The sequence below is a fragment of the Erythrolamprus reginae genome, chromosome 5 (genome assembly GCF_031021105.1).
Source record: "Erythrolamprus reginae isolate rEryReg1 chromosome 5, rEryReg1.hap1, whole genome shotgun sequence".
In the NCBI taxonomy this organism is placed as follows: Eukaryota; Metazoa; Chordata; class Lepidosauria; order Squamata; family Dipsadidae; genus Erythrolamprus; species Erythrolamprus reginae.
In genome coordinates, this window is record NC_091954.1 from 113,957,699 (window position 1) to 113,977,582 (window position 19,884).

The 19,884-nt window shown below is 49.0% G+C and overlaps 1 protein-coding gene across 4 annotated transcripts in view; it reads right to left on the reverse strand.

Annotated features, from left to right (window-relative positions):
• Window positions 1-2,157: 2,157 nt before the first annotated feature.
• DVL3 (dishevelled segment polarity protein 3) overlaps window positions 2,158-19,884 on the reverse strand; it is a 72,675-nt gene continuing 54,948 nt past the window's right edge. For 2 of the 4 annotated variants that reach the window (XM_070753766.1, XM_070753764.1), the window contains 5 exons: window positions 13,030-13,161; window positions 11,285-11,452; window positions 7,805-8,017; window positions 4,356-4,748; window positions 2,158-3,357 (listed from right to left, as the gene is read on the reverse strand). In XM_070753766.1, the coding sequence (XP_070609867.1) occupies window positions 3,326-3,357; window positions 4,356-4,748; window positions 7,805-8,017; window positions 11,285-11,452; window positions 13,030-13,161 (938 nt within the window). In that variant the 3' untranslated portion in view covers window positions 2,158-3,325. Of the gene's footprint in view, window positions 3,358-4,225; window positions 4,749-7,804; window positions 8,018-11,284; window positions 11,453-13,029; window positions 13,162-19,884 lie in introns of those variants that run through there. The other 2 variants (XM_070753767.1, XM_070753765.1) reach the window with 1 other exon arrangement.

The window sequence follows — 19,884 nt, forward strand, 5'->3', positions numbered from 1 at the left end:
TCTCATACGTCCGAATTTTGACCCATGACCACAGGGATGTTGCAACGATCGTAACAATGAAGACCACTTGTAAGTCATTTTTTTCAGTGCTGTTGTAACTTTAAACACTCACTGTTGTAAGTCAAGGACCACCTGTAATAGTTTCCTCATCAGCCAACACTGTTTCCCAGCCCCTTTCTTTTCCATCGCCACTTCACCGCAGACTGAAAGAAGGGGATGCTATTCAAATCCAGCAGGAATGAAGGTGAACGGTAACCCGAAAGGTGCTGGATTAGCAAATTCTGCCTGGTAAGCAGGACCAAAAAAGGTATTGCCATAAAATGCCTACTTATTATTCTTGGCTACCAGTCAGAGAAAAGGTTTATTGGAATCGCAGCATCTCGCAGAAGTGACAACAGCTGACAAAACACCTCCTGCCTTTCAGGAGGTCCGTGCCCACCACACCTAAGGTAGGGAAAGAAATTTCACAGGTAGAGCAAGTCAGTAGGAAGAGCAAAATTGGCCCAAATTAAACCAAACGGAATTTTGCCTCAAAATAAAACCAAACGATGAAGCCCGAGATACTGTCCTGAAAGTCACTCGACATGATCAGAAACATTTTTCCTGGCCGACGTGGACCATACCGAGTCCTTTTCTTGCAAAGCAAATGCCACTGCCCTCTCTTCTCCACTGGGCATCCCAAAGGCCAAGAAACAGCTGGGTTTCACCGCCATCGTAAATTCCCCAAGTGTCTTTCGTGGGTTGTCTGAATTCACTCTTCGCAGTGACGCTTGACGGATGGACACGGAAGCTTAAAAGCGGAGGAACTCTGTGGCCTACGCAACCCTGACGTGGTCCTGCGCAGGAAGCAAGATAAGGGAGAGCCGCCGTCACCACAACAAAAAGGGGAGGGGGGAGGCCATAAAGTAGTTCAATGGATGGATTCGCAGCACATCTTAGTGTTGGCAAAGCAGGGCGGGATAATCCCAGCATGTGGCAGCTCGTAGCTGACCTCCAAACAACGAAGTGAGCTGGATCTGGTTGGTGTTTGGATAGGTCCAGTAGGAAATCCAGACTAGGGTAAGTGAGAAGACAATATCCCAGGAGGATAAGGAAGCAACTTGGAGGAGTCTGTGAAGTCGTTAAGAGTCAAGTCGTAAGAATCTTTAGTTTGTGCTTCAGTGTTGCGGGAAATCAGCCCTTGAGGATCAGAATTTGTCTGTATTTCGATGGTGGGACAAGGTCAGAGAGCACATGGAAAATTGGCCAGTCTCTGCCGCTTGTGCATTCATTATTGCCATGCTATACGCTGAGCCACGGGAAGAATAAGGCCATCATCTCTCTCCTGCCTTGGAAGATTTCAAAAGCCAACTGTCCAGATCAGAAGTTTCCAACCTTGGCAAAGTTAAGCCTGGTGGACTTCAACTCCCAGAATTCCCCAACCAGCCATGTCTGCTTCCTTTTCTCTTATCACCTAAGGTGGCGAGATTGCAGAGGAAGGGATTACAGGAGAGTAAGCCATGCTGGCTGGGGAATTCGGGGAATTGAAGTCCGCCAGGCTTAAAGTTGCCTAGGCTGGAGACCCCTGGTCCAGATCGTCCAATTTCAAAAGCAAGAGGAAATTTGATTTGCAAAAGACAGGAACCGGAGATTTCGACCGGTATTATTTTCAAAAACAGCCTACACACAAGCAGAAAAGTTTTGTTAACTCCCAGAAGTCATGCGGAAGGGATTAGGGAAGGAGAGAACGAAAGAGCCTCAATTTTAACACAATCTCTTGGAAGTCAGTCTTTCCCTTCGAGGATAAACACTTTTTTCATTTCTTCCAGGACTTTAGTTGTTTTTTCCCACCTTGTTTTGGGATTGTTTACACACACACACACACACAAACAGTGCCAATGCACACAGCAATGAAAGGGAAAGAACCAGTGATGGGATTTAAAACAAAATAAGGATAAGACGGGATGGGGAAGGAACTCAAAATTTCCCACAGAGATGGAAGACAATAATTTTTTGGAAAAAGTGGTAGCAGAAAAAAGAAAAAATATACAGACACGTCCAATGATGCAGGAACAGCACCGCAGCCAAACATGATCCGTGTGTTCCAAAAAGCAAGCAAGCAATCCTGGGTTTTTTGATAAAAACAGTTTTCTTTCCATTTACTCAATGGTGTTATAGTTTTGTATTTTTTTTTGTTCAGGAAGAATAAAAAGGTTTGGATTTCTTGAGGAGCCTCGCCTTGGAGTGGATGGAGGCAGCGTCCTGGGTTTATTGCAAACATTCGGACATCCCAAAAAACCCAAGTTTAGCCTCCAGTGTTTTCCCTAGGAAAACCTTCATCCCAGTTTGAGGGTTCAGCCAAGAAGGGGAAGTCGCCACCATTCAGCAGGTCCATCTCAAGAGTCCCATGGGTGAATCCTATGTTGCTACCAAAGAGGGACACGGTCAGAGATCAGTCCTGCTTTCCCTCTGTTGTGGTTAGCTCTGGCCCAGCTCCTGCCCCAAGGACTGTGGATGTGGGGGAGACATCCACATGCTGCAGGCCTGTTTTGCCCCCGGTGGAATCTGCTGATGAAGGCTCCTCTGACCAAGAAGACATGAGTGACAGGGAGGAGGAGAGTGTGGCAGACAGCTCAGAAGGAGATCAATTATCTAGCTCCTCCTTGGATTCAGAACAAGAGTTAATGATACAGCCACGCATGCGGAGAGCGATGCATAGGCAGCAACAACTGAGAGATTATTATCAAAGAAAATGAGGCCACCTGTGGTTGGGTGGGGCTGTGGTCATTAGTGAGGTTGCTATAAAGAGCAGCCTGTGGCTTTGGCCATTGTGGAGGATTATCTGATCCTTGTGTTTCGTGACTGCTTTGCTGACTTCGACCTTTGTGTGCTGATTTTTCCCCGCTTTGAAACTAAACCAGGGCAAAGTGTGTTTCACTTTGTGAAAGAAGAAGGACTATGAATTGCCTCACAGCTGCAAGCTAAGTATCTCAGAACTGATAAGGGACTTGTACAAATTACCAGTTTGTTTGGAGACGAGGGCTCTTTGCTATACCAAAAGAGGGCTTGGTTTAAGTGAATTTTCATTATAAAGAACATTGTTTTGAATTTTCAAACGTGTGTGTGTGTCTGAAATTTGTACCTGTGAATTTTTGGGAGGAGTCTACCAGACAGCCCGACAGAACACCCTCCTGGGCTGATGGATAAGGAGGGACATCTTCCAACTAAGAAGTTATCTTCTGCCCCTAAGCAGGCCAAAAAGGCTCTGGGGTCTTCCTCCCCTGGAGGCGAGAGGAACCAAACCACCACCGAGTGCCACGGGTCTCCCCAACCGCGGCTGGCCAGCTCAAAGGAAGTCAAAGACCCCATAATTCTTGGCTGCTCGGCAGAGAGGAACAGAAGAGGGGCGAGGAGGAGAAAGAAGGGAGGTGTTTAGGGCCGATGGCGTGGAAAATAAACAAACAACAACAACAACAACGGGCGAGCAGCGATGGTCCCGGGTGGGTGCAGATTAATGGATAAAGCGTGCAGGTTAACAGGTTAAAAAAAAAACAACAAGCTGGGTTAGGTCTGTCCTTTTCCGCAATCACACAGGGGGAGGGCGGGCGTCGTTCAGGAGAAGCAGCTGCGGAAGACACTTGCGGGAAAGATTAGAATCAAACAGTTTAGTTCAGGGGTCCCCCAACCCGAGAGGTGGCGTTCAGCCAGTTCACACATACCAATGTCGCTGAACTGATAGCGATGATCAGCTGGACAAAGCGCCCCCCCCCCCCCCGAACTGGTTCTCTGGTCGCTGCAGTTGACAAAAGAACATACTTAAGTCACAATGCGAACCAGTAGGAAAGGTAAGTGGAACCCCCCCCTGCCCAACCCAACCCCCCCTGATTGCGTCCCGCTACTGAAACATGGTCTTTTCAGAAGCGGGTCGCACGAGTGGCTAGCTGGCTGGCTCAAATTGTATTAGCAGTGAGCCAGTTCTCCACTCGCCGCCCCAAGCCATAAAGGACGGGTGATTTAGTTCAGGGGTAGGCAAAGTTGGCTCTTCTAGGACTTGTGGACTTCAACTCCCAATGCTAACTCAAGAATTCTGGGAGTTGAAGTCCACCTGTCACAGAAGGGCCAACTTTACCTAGCCCTGGTTTAGTTCATTTGATTTCCTCAACCCCTTTTCATAAAAGCCAAGTCAAAACAAAACAAAACAGAGGAAGAAAGAGAGGGAGAGAGATACAGACAGACAAGAGAAGTATCTCACACTGTGTGTGCTTTTTCTAGGAGACAAACCAACTTGGGGAGGGGGGCAGCCCAGACAGGCAGGAGGAGGGAGGCAAGGAGGGAGGGAGGGAGGGATCTTCACATTACATCCACAAAAAACTCACTAGGGTTGCCCATGGCCATTCGGAATGACTGTCTACTGGCGGTCAGTTCAGGCGGCACCGAGGCCAGATCTCGGCCCGGGGGAGCCCCGGGAGGTCCCAGGGCGGAAGGGGGTGGCGGCATCAGGAGCATGGGAGGGCTGTAGAGAGGTGGGAGGCCCGGAGGGCCGTAAGACTGCTGGCTGTGGTGGCTGCGCACGCTGTGAGCCAGGGAGTGATGGCTACGTTGGCTGCCCGGCACAGAGCATTCGCTGGCCGCTCGTTCGCGACGAATGCTGCTACGGCTGGTGTGGTCAGATTCGCTGCCGCTGCCGCCCGACTTGGACTCCCCGGCTTTGGGGTCTCGGTCTTTCCGCCTCTCGCTGCCACTGCGGTTCGAGCCGCTGCTGCGGCTTCCTGTGCAAGGAATAACGATTGAGAGTGGTTAGAACAGTGTTTCTCAACCTGGCCAGCTTGAAGGTGAGTGGACTTCAATTCACAGCTGACTGGGAGATTCTAGGAATTGAAGTCCATCCATCTTCAAGCTGGCCAGGTTGACAAATGCTGGATTTAGAAGACTCACCTTATTTAAAAGGAGGCAATCTGTGGGAGGAAGCAAGCCAGCAGGGATTAAAATGCACATTCTGCTTTGCCACATCAGGTCAGAAATCTCCATGCCCTGCCAAACTAACCCAATATAATCCTCAACTTACCACAGTTCCTTTAGAGATGGTTCAAAGATACAACAGCACTGGAAAAAGTGTCTCAGGGGCCATTTTTCACAGTTACAATATCTGCAGCATCCCCCTCCAACACTGGAATTTCTTATGTGTTCTGGAAAGTGTTGGTAATGACCTATGAAGCCCTAAATGGCATCGGACCAGAATACCTCCGGAACCGCCTTCTGCCGCACAAATCCCAGCGGCCGATAAGGTCCCACAGAGTTGCCCTTCTCCGGGTCCCGTCAACTAAACAATGTTGTTTGGCGGGCCCCAGGGGAAGAGCCTTCTCTGTGACGGCCCCAGCCCTCTGGAATCAACTGGACACACCTGTATCGCCAGGCATGGGGGAATTGAGATACCCCTTCCCCCAGGCTTATATGGTTTATGTGTGGTATGCTTGTGTTGTATGGTTTTAATGATGGGTTTTAGATGTTTTTTAAATATTAGATTTGTCATATTGTTACTGTTGCTGTTGTGAGCCGCCCCAAGTCTGCGGAGAGGGGCAGCATACAAATATAATTATTATTATTATTGCTGTTATTATTGTTGTTATTGTTGTTGTTATTATTTTTGTTGTTGTTGTTGTTGTTGTTGTTGTTGTTGTTATTATTATTATTATTATTATTATTATTATTATTATTATTATTATTATTAAGAGATTGGATAACCACTTGTCTGAAATGGTACAGGGTTTCCTGCTTGAGCAAAGAACCTCCAAGGACCTTTCAATTCTGCTACTGTACTCTACTCTACTCTCTATTCTCCTCCCCCCCTCCAATCTCCTCTCTACTTTCCCCTCCCCTCCTCTTTGCACTCCACTCCACTCTCCACTCCACTCTCTCCTCCCCATTCCACTTGACTCCAATCTAATCCCATCTAAACTAATCTATTTTAAAAATGGTCGTGTCACTTTTTTCAGTACCATTGTAACTTGGAACAGCCACTGAATCAGGGGTCCCCAAACCTGGCAGCTTTAAAGACTTGTGGACGTCAACTCCAGAATTCTGGGAATTGAAGTCCACAAGTCTTGCCAATTTCAGGGACCCCTGCACTAAACGAGTTGTAGTAAGTTGAAAACTACCTGTAACCACACAAAGAGTAAAACGCTGCAATTGGAACATGAGACAAACCACTGAAAGGGCCATTGAAACGGAGTGCCAGTTCAGTCTATTGCTGATGACACCAGGCTTGAAAACTAGGAGACTCGGAGGTCTCACTCCCTTCAGATTTTGAATTATTAAAACTGAACCCCCATCTCCCTCCTTCGTGTGGCCAGTTCTTTCTTTTGCCATCTTGTATTAATAATTTTATCTGTTAATGATTTTACCTGCTGTGCTTTTTATGACTGATGAATTTTCAATGATTTTAAAAATCATTAATGTTTTATTTTAAGATGTACTCTGCTCAGTCATTGGATACGAGATGGGTTGGTGGGGAGGGAGGGAGGGAGGGAGGAAGCAAGGAAGCAAGGAAGGAAGGAGACCTGCCCAGAGGGAGAGGGGGAGGGAGGAAGGGAGAAAGGGAGAAAGGAAGGAAGGAAGGAAGGGGACCTGCCCAGAGGGAGAGGGGGAGGGAGGGAGGGAGAAAGGGAGGGAGGAAGGAAGGAAGGAAGGAAGGAAGGAAGGAAGGAAGGAAGGAAGGAAGGAAGGAAGGAAGGAGACCTGCCCAGAGGGAGAGGGGGAGGGAGGGAGAAAGGGAGAAAGGGAGAAAGGAAGGAAGGAAGGAAGCAAGGAAGGAAGGAAGCAAGGAAGGAAGGAAGCAAGGAAGCAAGGAAGGAGACCTGCCCAGAGGGAGAGGGGGAGGGAGGGAGGGAGGGAGAAAGGGAGAAAGGAAAGAAGGAAGGAAGGAAGGAAGGAAGGAAGGAAGGAAGGAAGACCTGCCCAGAGGGAGAGGGGGAGGGAGGGAGGGAGAAAGGGAGGGAGGAAGGAAGGAAGGAAGGAAGGAAGGAAGGAAGGAAGGAGACCTGCCCAGAGGGAGAGGGGGAGGGAGGGAGAAAGGGAGAAAGGAAGGAAGGAAGGAAGCAAGGAAGGAAGGAAGCAAGGAAGGAAGGAAGCAAGGAAGCAAGGAAGGAGACCTGCCCAGAGGGAGAGGGGGAGGGAGGGAGGGAGGGAGAAAGGGAGAAAGGAAAGAAGGAAGGAAGGAAGGAAGGAAGGAAGGAAGGAAGGAAGGAAGACCTGCCCAGAGGGAGAGGGGGAGGGAGGGAGGGAGAAAGGGAGAAAGGAAGGAAGGAAGGAAGGAAGGAAGGAAGCAAGGAAGGAAGCAAGGAAGGAAGGAAGCAAGGAAGGAAGGAAGGAAGGGGACCTGCCCAGAGGGAGAGGGGGAGGGAGGGAGGGAGAAAGGGAGAAAGGGAGAAAGGAAGGAAGGAAGGAAGGAAGGAAGGAATCAATGCATAAAGAACTGAATGAATGAATGAATGAATGAATGAATGAATGAACGAAGGAATGAATGAATGGTAATAAATAAATAGAGCCATCCACAGGGATATCCTGCCCTAAATGACCAATTTTAGAATGAGGATGCAGCAAACAAGAATTTTTCACAATGCTCAAAAGCCAGACTCATTCCTTGGTCGAGAGGGAACATGAGTGTCCAGGAGGAGGAGGAGGCTGTTCCCACAACCCAGATTTTGCACGCAACCTGACCGTTCTTTTAAAGACATGGCAACGCTTTGCAGCTCTGGCAGAAGAAAGAAAGGCTACGTTCTACAGGCCACTTTGAAAGGTGGAACGGAACGCCCTCGTAGATGCTTACCTTCACTGTGCTGGCTCCCTGCGCTGCCCCCTCCGTAGCTGTAACCCGGCTCAGGGAAGCCGGGATGGGGGTTGTAGGGGTGTGGCGGTGGATACTGGTAAGGAAAAGCCAGGGGCCAGGGGGCCGCTCCTGGGTGAGGTAACGGAGCCAGCGTATCCTGGTCAGAGGCCCCGCTAGATCCATCATGGTCATGCAAGGAGAGGTTGGCCATGTCTGCAAAGATAAAAGAGGCAGAGAAAACCAGCCATGGTTAAATCAGCAGTCTCCAAGTTTCCCCCTTTTTGTGGACCAATGCTCATGGCGGGGCAGGTGGGAGGGAAGATGGCTCAACCCAAGCAGCAGGCAAGAGAGTTATGCGCGCAGTTCCACTAGTGCAGTGGTAGGAAAAGTTGGCTCTTCTATGACTTGTGGACTTCAACTCCCAGAATTCCTGAGCCAATCATGCCAACTCAAGAATTCTGGGAGTCCACATGTAAGTCCACAGATTCTTGTAGAGCACAAAAGTTTGAAATAAAACTCTACATTCATTTTAACCTGCCTGGGATTCCTCTTTTTCCTGCTATTTGACAGTACTGGTGCTTCTTCCTCGGTTCTCGAGGCTAATAAATTTTCTAAATAAATAAATGCACTGGAACAGTCATGGAGGAAGTAATCGATGATCTCTGTTCTTAATTATTAATATTATTTATTATTATTATTATTTATTAGATTTGTATGCCGCCCCTCTCCGTAGACTCGGGGCGGCTCACAACAATAACAAGAACAATGTAAGAACAAATCTAATAATTTAAAAAACACTAAAAAACCCATTATTAAAAGCAAACACACACACAAACATTCCATGTATAAACTGTATAGGCCCGGGGGAGATGTGTCAGTTCCCCCATGCCTGACGGCAGAGATGGGTCTTAAGAACTTTACGAAAGGCAAGGAGGGTGGGGGCAGTTCTAATCTCCGGGGGGAGCTGGTTCCAGAGGGTCGGGGCCGCCACAGAGAAGGCTCTTCTCCTGGGTCCCACCAACCGACACTTTAGTTGACGGGACCCAGAGAAGGCCGACTCTGTGGGACCTAACCAGTCGCTGGGATTCGTGCGGCAGAAGGCGGTCCCGGAGGTATTCTGGTCCGATGCCATGAAGGGCTTTATAGGTCATAACCAACACTTTGAATTGTGACCGGAAATTGATCGGCAACCAATGCAGACTGCAGAGTGTTGGTGTGACATGGGCATATCTTGGAAAGCCCATGATTGCTCTCGCAGCTGCATTCTGCACGATCTGAAGTTTCCAAACACTTTTCAAAGGTAGCCCCATGTAGAGAGCGTTACAGTAGTCAAGCCTCGAGGTGATGAGGGCATGAGTGACTGTGAGCAGTGACTCCTGGTCCAAATAGGGTCGCAACTGGTGCACCAGGCGAACCTGGGCAAATGCCCCCCTCGCCACAGCTGAAAGATGTTTCTCTAATGCTTTTCTTGTTTGGAACATGTGCTTCATGGCTACTTCCCTGGCTGTCTATCAATGGTGATTGTTTTTCAGTTGCTCATCCCAAGGCAGAAAAAAAAGAAAAGGGGAAGGGCAGGATTTAGCAAACCATTCAGAGTCTGGTCAGCACAGTCTCTTCCTGTTGCTAATTTAAGATAAGACCTTCTGCGAAGACCCCACCCATCTTTCATGATCACCCATCTGCTTGTTTTTCCTGCTAAGTCATCTTCTTTTTCTGCTAAATCGCCCTTTCTTTCTTTTTTTTTCCCCCAGAGAAGCGTGAAAAACACATAAACGGTCTTCAATTTAAATTCCCTTTTGAGCACTGGGGGGCTGCTGGCCTTGAGCACCAAAGTGGGCTCTTCCAATGAATTCCGGAACATTTTCAAGCGAAGAAAAATGCAGAAACAGGAAGAAGCTTCCCACTCAGCTTGGATTGATTCCAAAACTCCCTGTTGCAAGCTGAAAAAGTCCCGAGTTTCAAATACAAATGGCCCTCAACTTAAAACCTTTCATTTAGGGACCGATTGACGTTACAATGGCACTAGAAAAAGTGACTTACAACTGTTTTTCACACTGATGACCATCGCAACATCCCCGTGGTCATGAGATCAAAATTTGAATATTTACTTATTTATTTTATCAATTGGACTTATATGCCGCCCCTCTCCGTGGACTCCGAATCAGTTTGGCAACTGATTCCGATTGATGACAGCTGCAGTCTCCCGGGCAGTGAAGGGCTGCCCATTGCCGGCCCTACCGGTACGCTCCTGGGGGCTGGCGCGAGGGGGCAGGGGCGGGAACATCGCTGCGAGCTTCGGCTTCTGTGCATGCGCCGGAAGCCAAAACTCAGATGAAGTCGCATGCGCAAGAGAAATTTCAGCAATTTTGCCAATATTTTTGCTTCCACGCATGCGCTGAAACAAAAAATCGGCGGAAATTGCTGAAATTTCGCTAAAGCCAGCATCTTCACACAATATTTGGCTTCGGGCGCATGCACAGAAGCTGAGTCTTGCACAGGGGTGCGCATGCACCCAACGGGACCACTCAGCTGCGCATGCACCCCTAATTTTACTACCACCGGGAGCAGCCCATCATTTGTTCCGAGGTTATGAGAGACCTTCTGACAAGCAAAATCAATGCAGAAGCCAAATTCACTTAACAACCGTGTTACTAGCCACTGCAGTGATTCACTTAACAACCGTGTTACTAGCCACTGCAGTGATTCACTTAACAACCGTGTTACTAGCCACTGCAGTGATTCACTTAACAACCGTGTTACTAGCCACTGCAGTGATTCACTTAACAACCGTGTTACTAGCCACTGCAGTGATTCACTTAACAACCGTGTTACTAGCCACTGCAGTGATTCACTTAACAACCGTGTTACTAGCCACTGCAGTGATTCACTTAACAACCGTGTTACTAGCCACTGCAGTGATTCACTTAACAACCGTGTTACTAGACACTGCAGTGATTCACTTAACAACCGTGTTACTAGCCACTGCAGTGATTCACTTAACAACCGTGTTACTAGCCACTGCAGTGATTCACTTAACAACCGTGTTACTAGACACTGCAGTGATTCACTTAACAACCGTGTTACTAGCCACTGCAGTGATTCACTTAACAACCGTTTTACTAGCCACTGCAGTGATTCACTTAACAACCGTTTTACTAGCCACTGCAGTGATTCACTTAACAACTGTGTTACGAGCCACTGCAGTGATTCACTTAACAACCTGTGGCAAGGAAGGTCCTAAAATGAGGCAAAACTCACTTTTAACAGCTGTCTTTCTTAGTAACAGAGGCTTTGGGCTCAACTGAGGTCGTAGATTGAGGACTGCCTGCAATTGGCCCGTCCTCCTTCCCAGCCCATATCCATGATTACAGTATGTACTTCCATTTTTAAAAAAAATATTTTTATTATTTTCAGATTAAAAGACATGACATGTCGAACAAACATAGAATAGAGAAAACAAAACACATAACACATACGTACTTCCACAGAGGTCTCCAAAGATGTAGTAGCACTGCTCCGAGAAGGTGATTTTGTTGACCGTATGCCGGATGTAACCAGCCTTCAGCAGGTTGCTGGCATACTTGCGGGATTCTCGCCGGTCGGTAAAGCCCTCCACATGATGGTACAGCCAGTCGACCACATCTGAACCTGGCAAAGGGGCAGAAGCAAGCAAGGTTGAACAAGGAAGAGAGGCAATGACAAACAGAAAGTGATGTGGGGGTTGGAGTTTTGAGGCCTACCTCCGCTACATCAATTCTCAGCATGACATGGGGCCAGTCACTAGCTTATAGGTTTACTGTATTCCTGTGTAGTAAAAGACTGCAGTAAAAGATCTTGGAATACTAATGTCAAATGACCTAAGTGCTAAAGCCCACTGCAACAATATCGCCAAAAAGGCTTCTAGCGTTGTTAACCTGATCCTACGTAGCTTCTGCTCCGGCAATCTCACACTACTCACCAGAGCCTACAAAACTTTTGCCAGACCCATCCTTGAATACAGCTCATCTGTCTGGAACCCATACCACATCTCAGACATCAACACCCTTGAAAATGTCCAGAGATATTTCACCAGAAGAGCCCTTCACTCCTCCACTCGAAACAGAATATCCTACGAAAATAGACTAACAATCCTGCGTCTAGAAAGCTTAGAACTACGGTGCCTAAAACACGATTTGAGTATTGCCCACAAGATCATATGCTGCAACGTCCTACCGATCAATGACTACTTCAGCTTCAACCGCAACAACACAAGAGCACGCAACAGATTCAAACTTAATATTAACCGCTCCAAACTTGACTGTAAAAAATATGACTTTAACAATCAAGTTGTCGAAGCGTAGAACTCATTACCGGACTCAATAGTGTCAACCCCTAACCCCCAACATTTCTCCCTTAGACTATTCACGATTGACCTCTCCAGGTTCCTAAGAGGTCAGTAAGGGGCGTACATAAGTGCACTAGTGTGCCTTTCGTCCCCTGTCCAATTGTCTTTCCTTTATCTTATATATCATATATATTTTCTTCCTTTCATATATCTTCTCTATTTTTACATATTATCTTTATATATATTACTTCATGTCTATTCTCTTCCATATGTATTGTGTATTGGACAAATGAATAAATAAATAAAATAAATAAATAAATAAGTAGTGTGGGGAATGATGGCCCCTTTATAACTTGTGGACTTCAACTCCCAGAATTCCTCAGCCAGCCAAAGCTGTCTCAGGAATTCTGGGAGTAGAAGTCAACAGGATGTAAAAGGTATGGACAACCTTGGTCCCTTTATGACTAGTGGACTTCAATTCCCAAAATTCCTCAGCCCTTAGGAATTAAGAACTGAAGTTCACAAGTAATAAAATGGAATTCCCTGTTCTACAGCAACATTTCATATCTTCCAGTCTTGGTCTGCTGTCTATCCATCCAAGATACCTATTTTTTTTTAAAAATCACAATTGTGAATTGCAAAAGGCCATTGTACTTGGATCTGCGCACATCATACGAAAATACATCACACAGTCCTAGACACTTGGGAAGTATTCGACTTGTGATATTATGATACAAAATCCAGCATATCAATCTCGTTTGCTGTGTTATTATTGGGAGGGGTGGGTTGGTGAATAAAATAATAACAATAACAATATCATAATATTGCAAGTTTCCTATTTCAGAGGCCCACTTAGCAGCTCTCACGAAAGAAACTCATTAGTCCCTCTGGCCAGTCTTACCAATGAAGGCACTGGGAATGGTGATCTTCAGCCACATGCGGTCACGCACCTCCAAGCCCGACTCTGGCGAGGCCATGGCTTTGACGATGGTGGCCATGTCGCTATGGATCGAGAGGTGGAAGTCATCGAGACCTGGGCAAAAGGAGGGAAGGTGGAGGTGAGAGATGACAGAAAGGTAAAGGAACGCACGTGATCTCCAAACATCTGGAGATGTTCTCCAGATCGGTCAACAGGAGGTCCTGGGAATCCGACACATTTCAAGAAGAGAAATTTGAGGAAGGGTGCAACTGAGAAATGGGGCCAGGAAACCAGAAAGCCACGTGGATCTACCATCACCCTCCTTAAACCACAGGCGCACACCAAAAACTGCTGTGAAGTTAGAATGTGCAATTTTTATCTTTTTTTTCTTTCTAGCAAATTATCTCTTTCTGCCTGACATGAATTGTAACGGCTTTGTTCTTCTACTTTGACTCTTCCTTTAAAACTACAGGCAGCTGGAATGGAATTTTTTTGTTTTCCCAAGCCAGATGTGATCAGATCTGTTAGTACAGGGTACATGATTGTTAGGGATTGCCATTGTAAACTGCATATTGTAAACTGTACCAAACTTGTACTTAAAGAGTTAATGTGCACTTAAAGGGTTAAATTGTACTTGAGGAGTTAATATTCAAGGCTGTTTCATCACTTCCTCATTGAAGCTATAAAAGCTCATTATTTTGCTCGGTCATTTCCTTTACTTTACTTTTGCCTGAGACGGGGAGTTGTATTAGCTTCGTAGCTTCGAGCTTTATCTATATTGTATTTTAGCTTCGTACTTTATCTATATTGTATTTTAGCTTCGTGCTTGTTATCTATATTGTATTTTGCTTTGTGCTTTTAATCTTGTAATTGCTCAGTGCGTATTATTCTGTATTTGCTTCGTGCTTATTCTGGATTGTTTATATTTTGTTTATATGTAAATAATACTTATTTAACTAAGTCTGTGTCTTGGCTTTATCACACATCCACGCTCTGTTAAAATTCTCTGCTCGGTGTTGTCGAAGGTTTCATAGCTTAGCTAACCGAGACGAGCCAACAAGATCAAAGGCCAAGGATATTTCGGGACCGCAGCCTGAGCTGCCTCAGATACTTCATGTTTCCCTGCTGTCTGCAAAGAGTAATACAAATATACTGCTCAAAAAAATAAAGGGAACACTCCAAGAACACATCCTAGATCTGAATGAATGAAATATTCTCATGGAATACTTTGTTCTGTACAAAGTTGAATGTGCACAACAGCCTGTGAAATTGATTGTCCATCAGTGTTGCTTCCTAAGTGGACAGTTTGATTTCACAGAAGAACCGTTGAAACTTACCTGAACGGTCTTCTCGATGCACTGCAAGGAGAGTCCAGGATGGGTAATTCTCAATCTGATTGGTCGGGACTGAGTTTAATTTAAATATTAGGGAGTCACCGCCCCCTTAGCCCCTCAGTCTAAAGAAAACGAAGGAGCAGTAAAACTAACAAACTTTATTAAAACATGCAAGATAACCTTCTAACCGTAACCCCGGTCCCGAATTCGGGCGGGTCTGGACTCTCCTTGCAGTGCATCGAGAAGACCGTTCAGGTAAGTTTCAACGGTTCTTCTCCAATGCACTTGCAAGGAGAGTCCAGGATGGGATATACCCAAGACATTAACTAAGGGAGGGAGAAGGTCGGACCGGGGGCTCAGAAAAGGAACACACCCGCTGTAATACCCTCCTCCCAAAAGCTGCCTCCGCAGAGGCAAAGGAGTCAATTCGATAGTGTCTGACAAATGAGGACGGAGCTGCCCAAGTGGCCGCCCTACAAATGTCTTCCAGTGAAGCCTGGGTCCTCCAGGCCGCTGTAGTAGCCGTGCTGCGTGTGGAATGTCCAGTAAGTCCCTGTGGGACAGGCGATCCCTTAGATCGGTAAGCCTCTCTGATGCAATCACACAACCAGCGGCTTATTGTCCTAGAAGAGACTCTGGTGCCCAAGGTCCTAGTTGCAAAGGAGACGAATAAAGCCTCCGAAGTCCTGAAGTCCTGAGTCCTGCGGATATAAATCTTCAAAGCTCGTCTCACATCGAGCTTATGCCACCGCAGCTCCGAAGGGTGAGTCCCATGGCTACAGAAGTCCGGAAGCACTACCTCCTGTGCCCTGTGAAAGGTGGAATTGATCTTAGGAAGAAAGGCTGGGTCCAGTCTCAATACAACTCTATCGGGGTGAAACCTGCAGAGGTCCTCTCTGGTAGAGAAAGCTGCAATCTCAGAGACCCTCCTGGCAGAAGTAATTGCCACCAAGAAAGCAGTCTTGAGTGTTAGCATTCTGAGCGATATATGGCGAAACGGTTCGAATGGGGGACCCGTTAAGGCATGGAGTACCAACGACAAATCCCAGGAAGGAAACCGATGTATTGGTGGTGGCCTGATGTTGGTGGCCCCTTTCAGGAAGTCCCTGATCCAAGGATGTCTGGCGAGGGAACGGTAACTGTCTCCACCTATGATTGTGGATAAGGCGGCCACATGACGGCGCAAGGTGTTAGGCGCGAGTCCTTTTTCTAGGCCTGACTGAAGAAAGCTTAAGACCAAGGGAGGGGAAGCTTTTTGTGGATCCACCTCCCGCTCCTCACAGAACCTGGAAAAGGAAGCCCAGGTTGCCTGGTAGATTCGTCTTGTCGAAGGCCTGCGAGCAGCCTGAATCGTGTTGATAACTGTATCTGGCAAATTCTGACGCTTTAGATGTTGCCGCTCAATCTCCACACGGTCAGCTGCCACCACTGAGGCTCTGGGTGGGAGATTGAGCCCTGTGAGAGGGAGATCCGGTGATCCGGGATCCTCCAGGGGGGTGACACGGACAGTTGCATCAAGTCCGCAAACCAAATGCGGCGAGGCCAGTAAGGAGCCAGCAACAGCACCTCCGCTCGTTGCTCCAGAATCTTCCGCATTACTCTGGGGATGATGGAGATCGGTGGAAATGCGTACAGAAGACCTGGTGGCCACTGAGTTCGAAGGGCGTCGACCCCCTCCGCACCCGGGGTCGGGAAGCGGGAGAAGAAGCGTGGAAGCTGAGAGTTGCTCTGAGTAGCAAACAGGTCCAAGAGTGGCCTCCCGAACCTTTGAACGATGTCCTGAAAAACAGCTGGATCCAGCTGCCACTCCCCTGGGTCCAAGGTCTCCCGGCTCAGCCAGTCCGCGCACACGTTCTCCACCCCCGAGATGTGCTCCGCTGACAGGGAAGCAAGGTTGGCCTCCGCCCACCTGAGTAGGGACTCCGACTCCCTCATCAGTCGTCGAGACCGTGTCCCCCCCTGTCTGTTGATGTGAGACCGGGTGGAGACGTTGTCGGTCCGAACTAGGACGTGCTGACCCCTGACCAGGTCTGCGAAACTGAGGAGAGCCAGGGACACCGCCTTCAACTCCAGGAAGTTGATGTTCACCTCCCTCAGGTCCGATGGATTCCAAAGGCCCTGGGCCAGATTCGAGGAAAGATGGGCTCCCCACCCAGTCAAGCTGGCGTCTGTTGTCACCGTGAGAAGGTATCGTTCCAGAAATAGGGAACCCCTTGTTAGAGCTGGGGATACCCACCACCGTAAGGACCGTCGAACCTCTGAGTCGAGATGGACTTGTAGGTGGGAATGGCTGATCTTCTTCCTCTGGAATGGCAAAAGGAACCATTGTAGAGGCCGTAGGTGATACCTGGCCCATGGGATGACGTCGATACATGAAACCAGTGTACCGAGAAGTTTTGACAGGAAGGAGAGTCTGGGGTATCGCTGTGATGCCAGGCCCCGCACGAGCTCCCTGATGGTGGACTGCCTTTCCTGGGACAGGAAGACAAGGCCCCTCCTGGAGTCTATGCTGGTCCCCAGGTGAGCTAGACGAGTCGTGGGAGTCAAGTGGCTTTTGTCGAAGTTGACCGAAAAGCCATGATCCTGGAGTGTCTGTATGGTTAGATGTAAGTCCTGAAAAGCAAGGTCTCTTGTCCTGGACAGAATCACGATGTCGTCTAGATAGGCCATCAGGCGCACCGATTGCTGCCTGAGACCTGCCGACAGGACATCCAGCAGCTTCGTGAAGGATCTTGGGGCCGATGAAAGCCCGAAAGGCATGGCCCTGAATTGAAAATGGGCCCCATCTAGGCTGAAACGCAGATATTGACGGTGAGGCCGAAAAATGGGGACATGGAGGTAAGCCTCCTTTAGGTCTATGGACGTCATGTAGTCCCCCTGGCGGATGGCGGCCAGAATGGAACGCAGAGAATGCATTCTGAACCTCCTGTACTTTACATATCGGTTCAGCCGCCGAAGGTTCAGTATGAGACGTGCCCCTCCTGAAGACTTCGGGACCACGAAGATCGCCGAGTAGAAACCCATACCCTGTTGAAGTAGGGGGACCTCCTCGATTGCTCCTATCTCCAACAGGTGGGACACCTCTTGGTAGAGGAGTCTCTTCTTGGAAATATCCAAGGGGGCACGACAAGGTAGAAAGCGGCAAGGTGGAGGGCGAAGAAACTCGATCTGCAGGCCTTGTGAGACCGTGGCAGTCGCCCATGGGTCCGATGAGGTGTTTGTCCAGACGTCTGAGAAATGGATTAGCCGGCCGCCCAAAGGAATGTCCATAGGAGAGTCATTTGGTTTTCCTGAACCCCCTGCCGGAACCTCTAAACGGGCGGCGGCCCTGGAAGGATCCGCGATCGAATTGCTGGTTCCTGTCCGAACGAAAGGAACCCTGGCCAAAGGATCCTGGAACGTAGGACCTCGACCTTTGGTTATTGGCCGAGGAGAGGTCATTCCGAAAGGGCTGCCTCCGTTGGTAGGGGGCAAAGCGCCTTCCCTGCTTTTTGCTGGAGTTGGGCATGACCTTTTTTTTGTCCCTGTCCTCCACCAATACGTCGTCCAAGATCTCTCCAAAGAGCTTCTTGCCCTTGAACAGTGAAGAAGCAAGGGCCCATTTTGATTTGACATCGGCCTGCCAATTCCTCAGCCAGATGAGTCTGCGGGAGGCGACCGACGAGGCCATTGCTCTGGACGCAAACTTAGCGGCATTAACTGTTGCGTCTGCGGAAAACTCTGTGGCTGCCAGCAGTTTGTTCAGGTCCTGGCGCAGCCTCGCATCCTGGGGATCAACTCTGGACTGGATGTCTTTAATCCAGAGGAGCGTAGCTCGATTAAAGAAGGAGGCCGCAGAAGCAGCCCTTACAGCCCACGCTGACATCTGATGAGTCCTGCGAATGACATTGTCCGCCCTCTTGTCCTCAGCCTTTAATCCTTCTTGAGACTCCGAAGGAACAAGGGCATTCGAGACCAGGCCGGTTACTGGTTTGTCCACTATGGGTAGCTCTAGGAGATCCTCCATGGCCTGGTCAAAGGTGTAGAAGCGCTTGTCCAGGTTAGACGGGCCCTGGGGTGTCGCAGGGTTCTCCCATGGGCGCTGTACTGTCTCTAGGAACAAGTGGGATGATGGGACATTGACAGTCTCCTGCTGTGGAAACACAAACAGGCCCCCTGCAGGCTGACCCAGAGCCGAAGGAGCTCCCTGACCTCCCTCTCCCGCCTGGTCAATGGTCATTTTTGCCTTGTTCAGCAAGGTCCTGAAGAGGGAGGATTTGAACAAACCGGGCAATGCAGGCAGTTCAGGTGGTTGTTCATCTCCGGATAAGTCCTCCTCCGCCTCGCTGAACTCATCCCTGGAAAATTCATCATCATCTTTGGACTCCAGCATGGATTGAGTGGCTGGAGCTGTCCAGGGGTCCCTGAATCTAGGTGGAGCAGGATCTGCTGGTAGCTGCTGTTGCTGAGCCACACTAGCCTGCCCCTGAGTATATGCACTAACAATTAAGTCCTGCAGGGCCTGGGGCATACTCTGCCAGGCATCCTGCGCAGTGCGTAATCCAGCTGCCGTGGGGGTGAATGTGGCTGCTTGTGACTGCCCACCGTGTGGATGGATAGGCTGTGGGGCAGCGAATGTGCAGGGCCACGTGGCTTGTTTTCCAAACGCGAGGGCCTCTGGCCTGGGAGAAATGGAGGATTGGAAAGGCCTCTCTGGTGACCAATCCCTTTCAGAGGCCGAGCCTACAACCCCTGAGGTGAAAATGGGGGAGGCTGGCGGGGGAATGGCACCTAAAGGCTGAGCAGCCGATGCAGAAGATCTCTGGGAGGCCTCAAGCTGTTTTTCAAGCGCTTTGATGCGCTTCTCCGCTTCTCTGAGCGAAGCCCCCTGGGAGGATTTAGATTTGGACTTGGAAGCCCTCTCCTTGGGGGTACTGGGCCTGTTGGCACCGGCCTCCTCCCCGGCCTGGACCGTTTGATCAGCCATGGATTCAAAACAACTCACGATTAGCAATCTGCGAGGTGAAGAAAACGACTCTGCTCACACACCACCGGCAAGAGACACGAGGACAGGGCAGAAAAGCGCCTGCGTGTCTTTGTAACAGAAATAGGCCCTCAGAAGCTGAGCCAATGGGAAAAGCCCCTCACCGGCACTGGGGAGGGGGCAGCCTGGCTAGAGTAGTAACGGCCTGCTGCTATGGCAACCCTTGATACATTTGGGCGCGAAGCAGCTCTCTCGGCCGATGTGCCTCCAAAATGGCCACCGGGCCGTTGCCTTGGCAACCCTGGATACAAATGGGCGCGTCAGGGGCCGTTCGGCTCATTGCGGCCTCCCAAGATGGCCGCCGGGCCGTTGCCATGGAAATGGGCGGGAAGCCAAGCTCTCCCGCCCTCCGGCTTCTCTTTCGTCGGCTCCCCCACTGAGGCCTCGCCGCTGCCGATCGCTCCTCTCAGCTGGCAGTCGGGTTCGTAGCGCTAACCAATATAGCGCGGAGCGGTGGGGGGGGGGGGCGCTTGTGAAGCC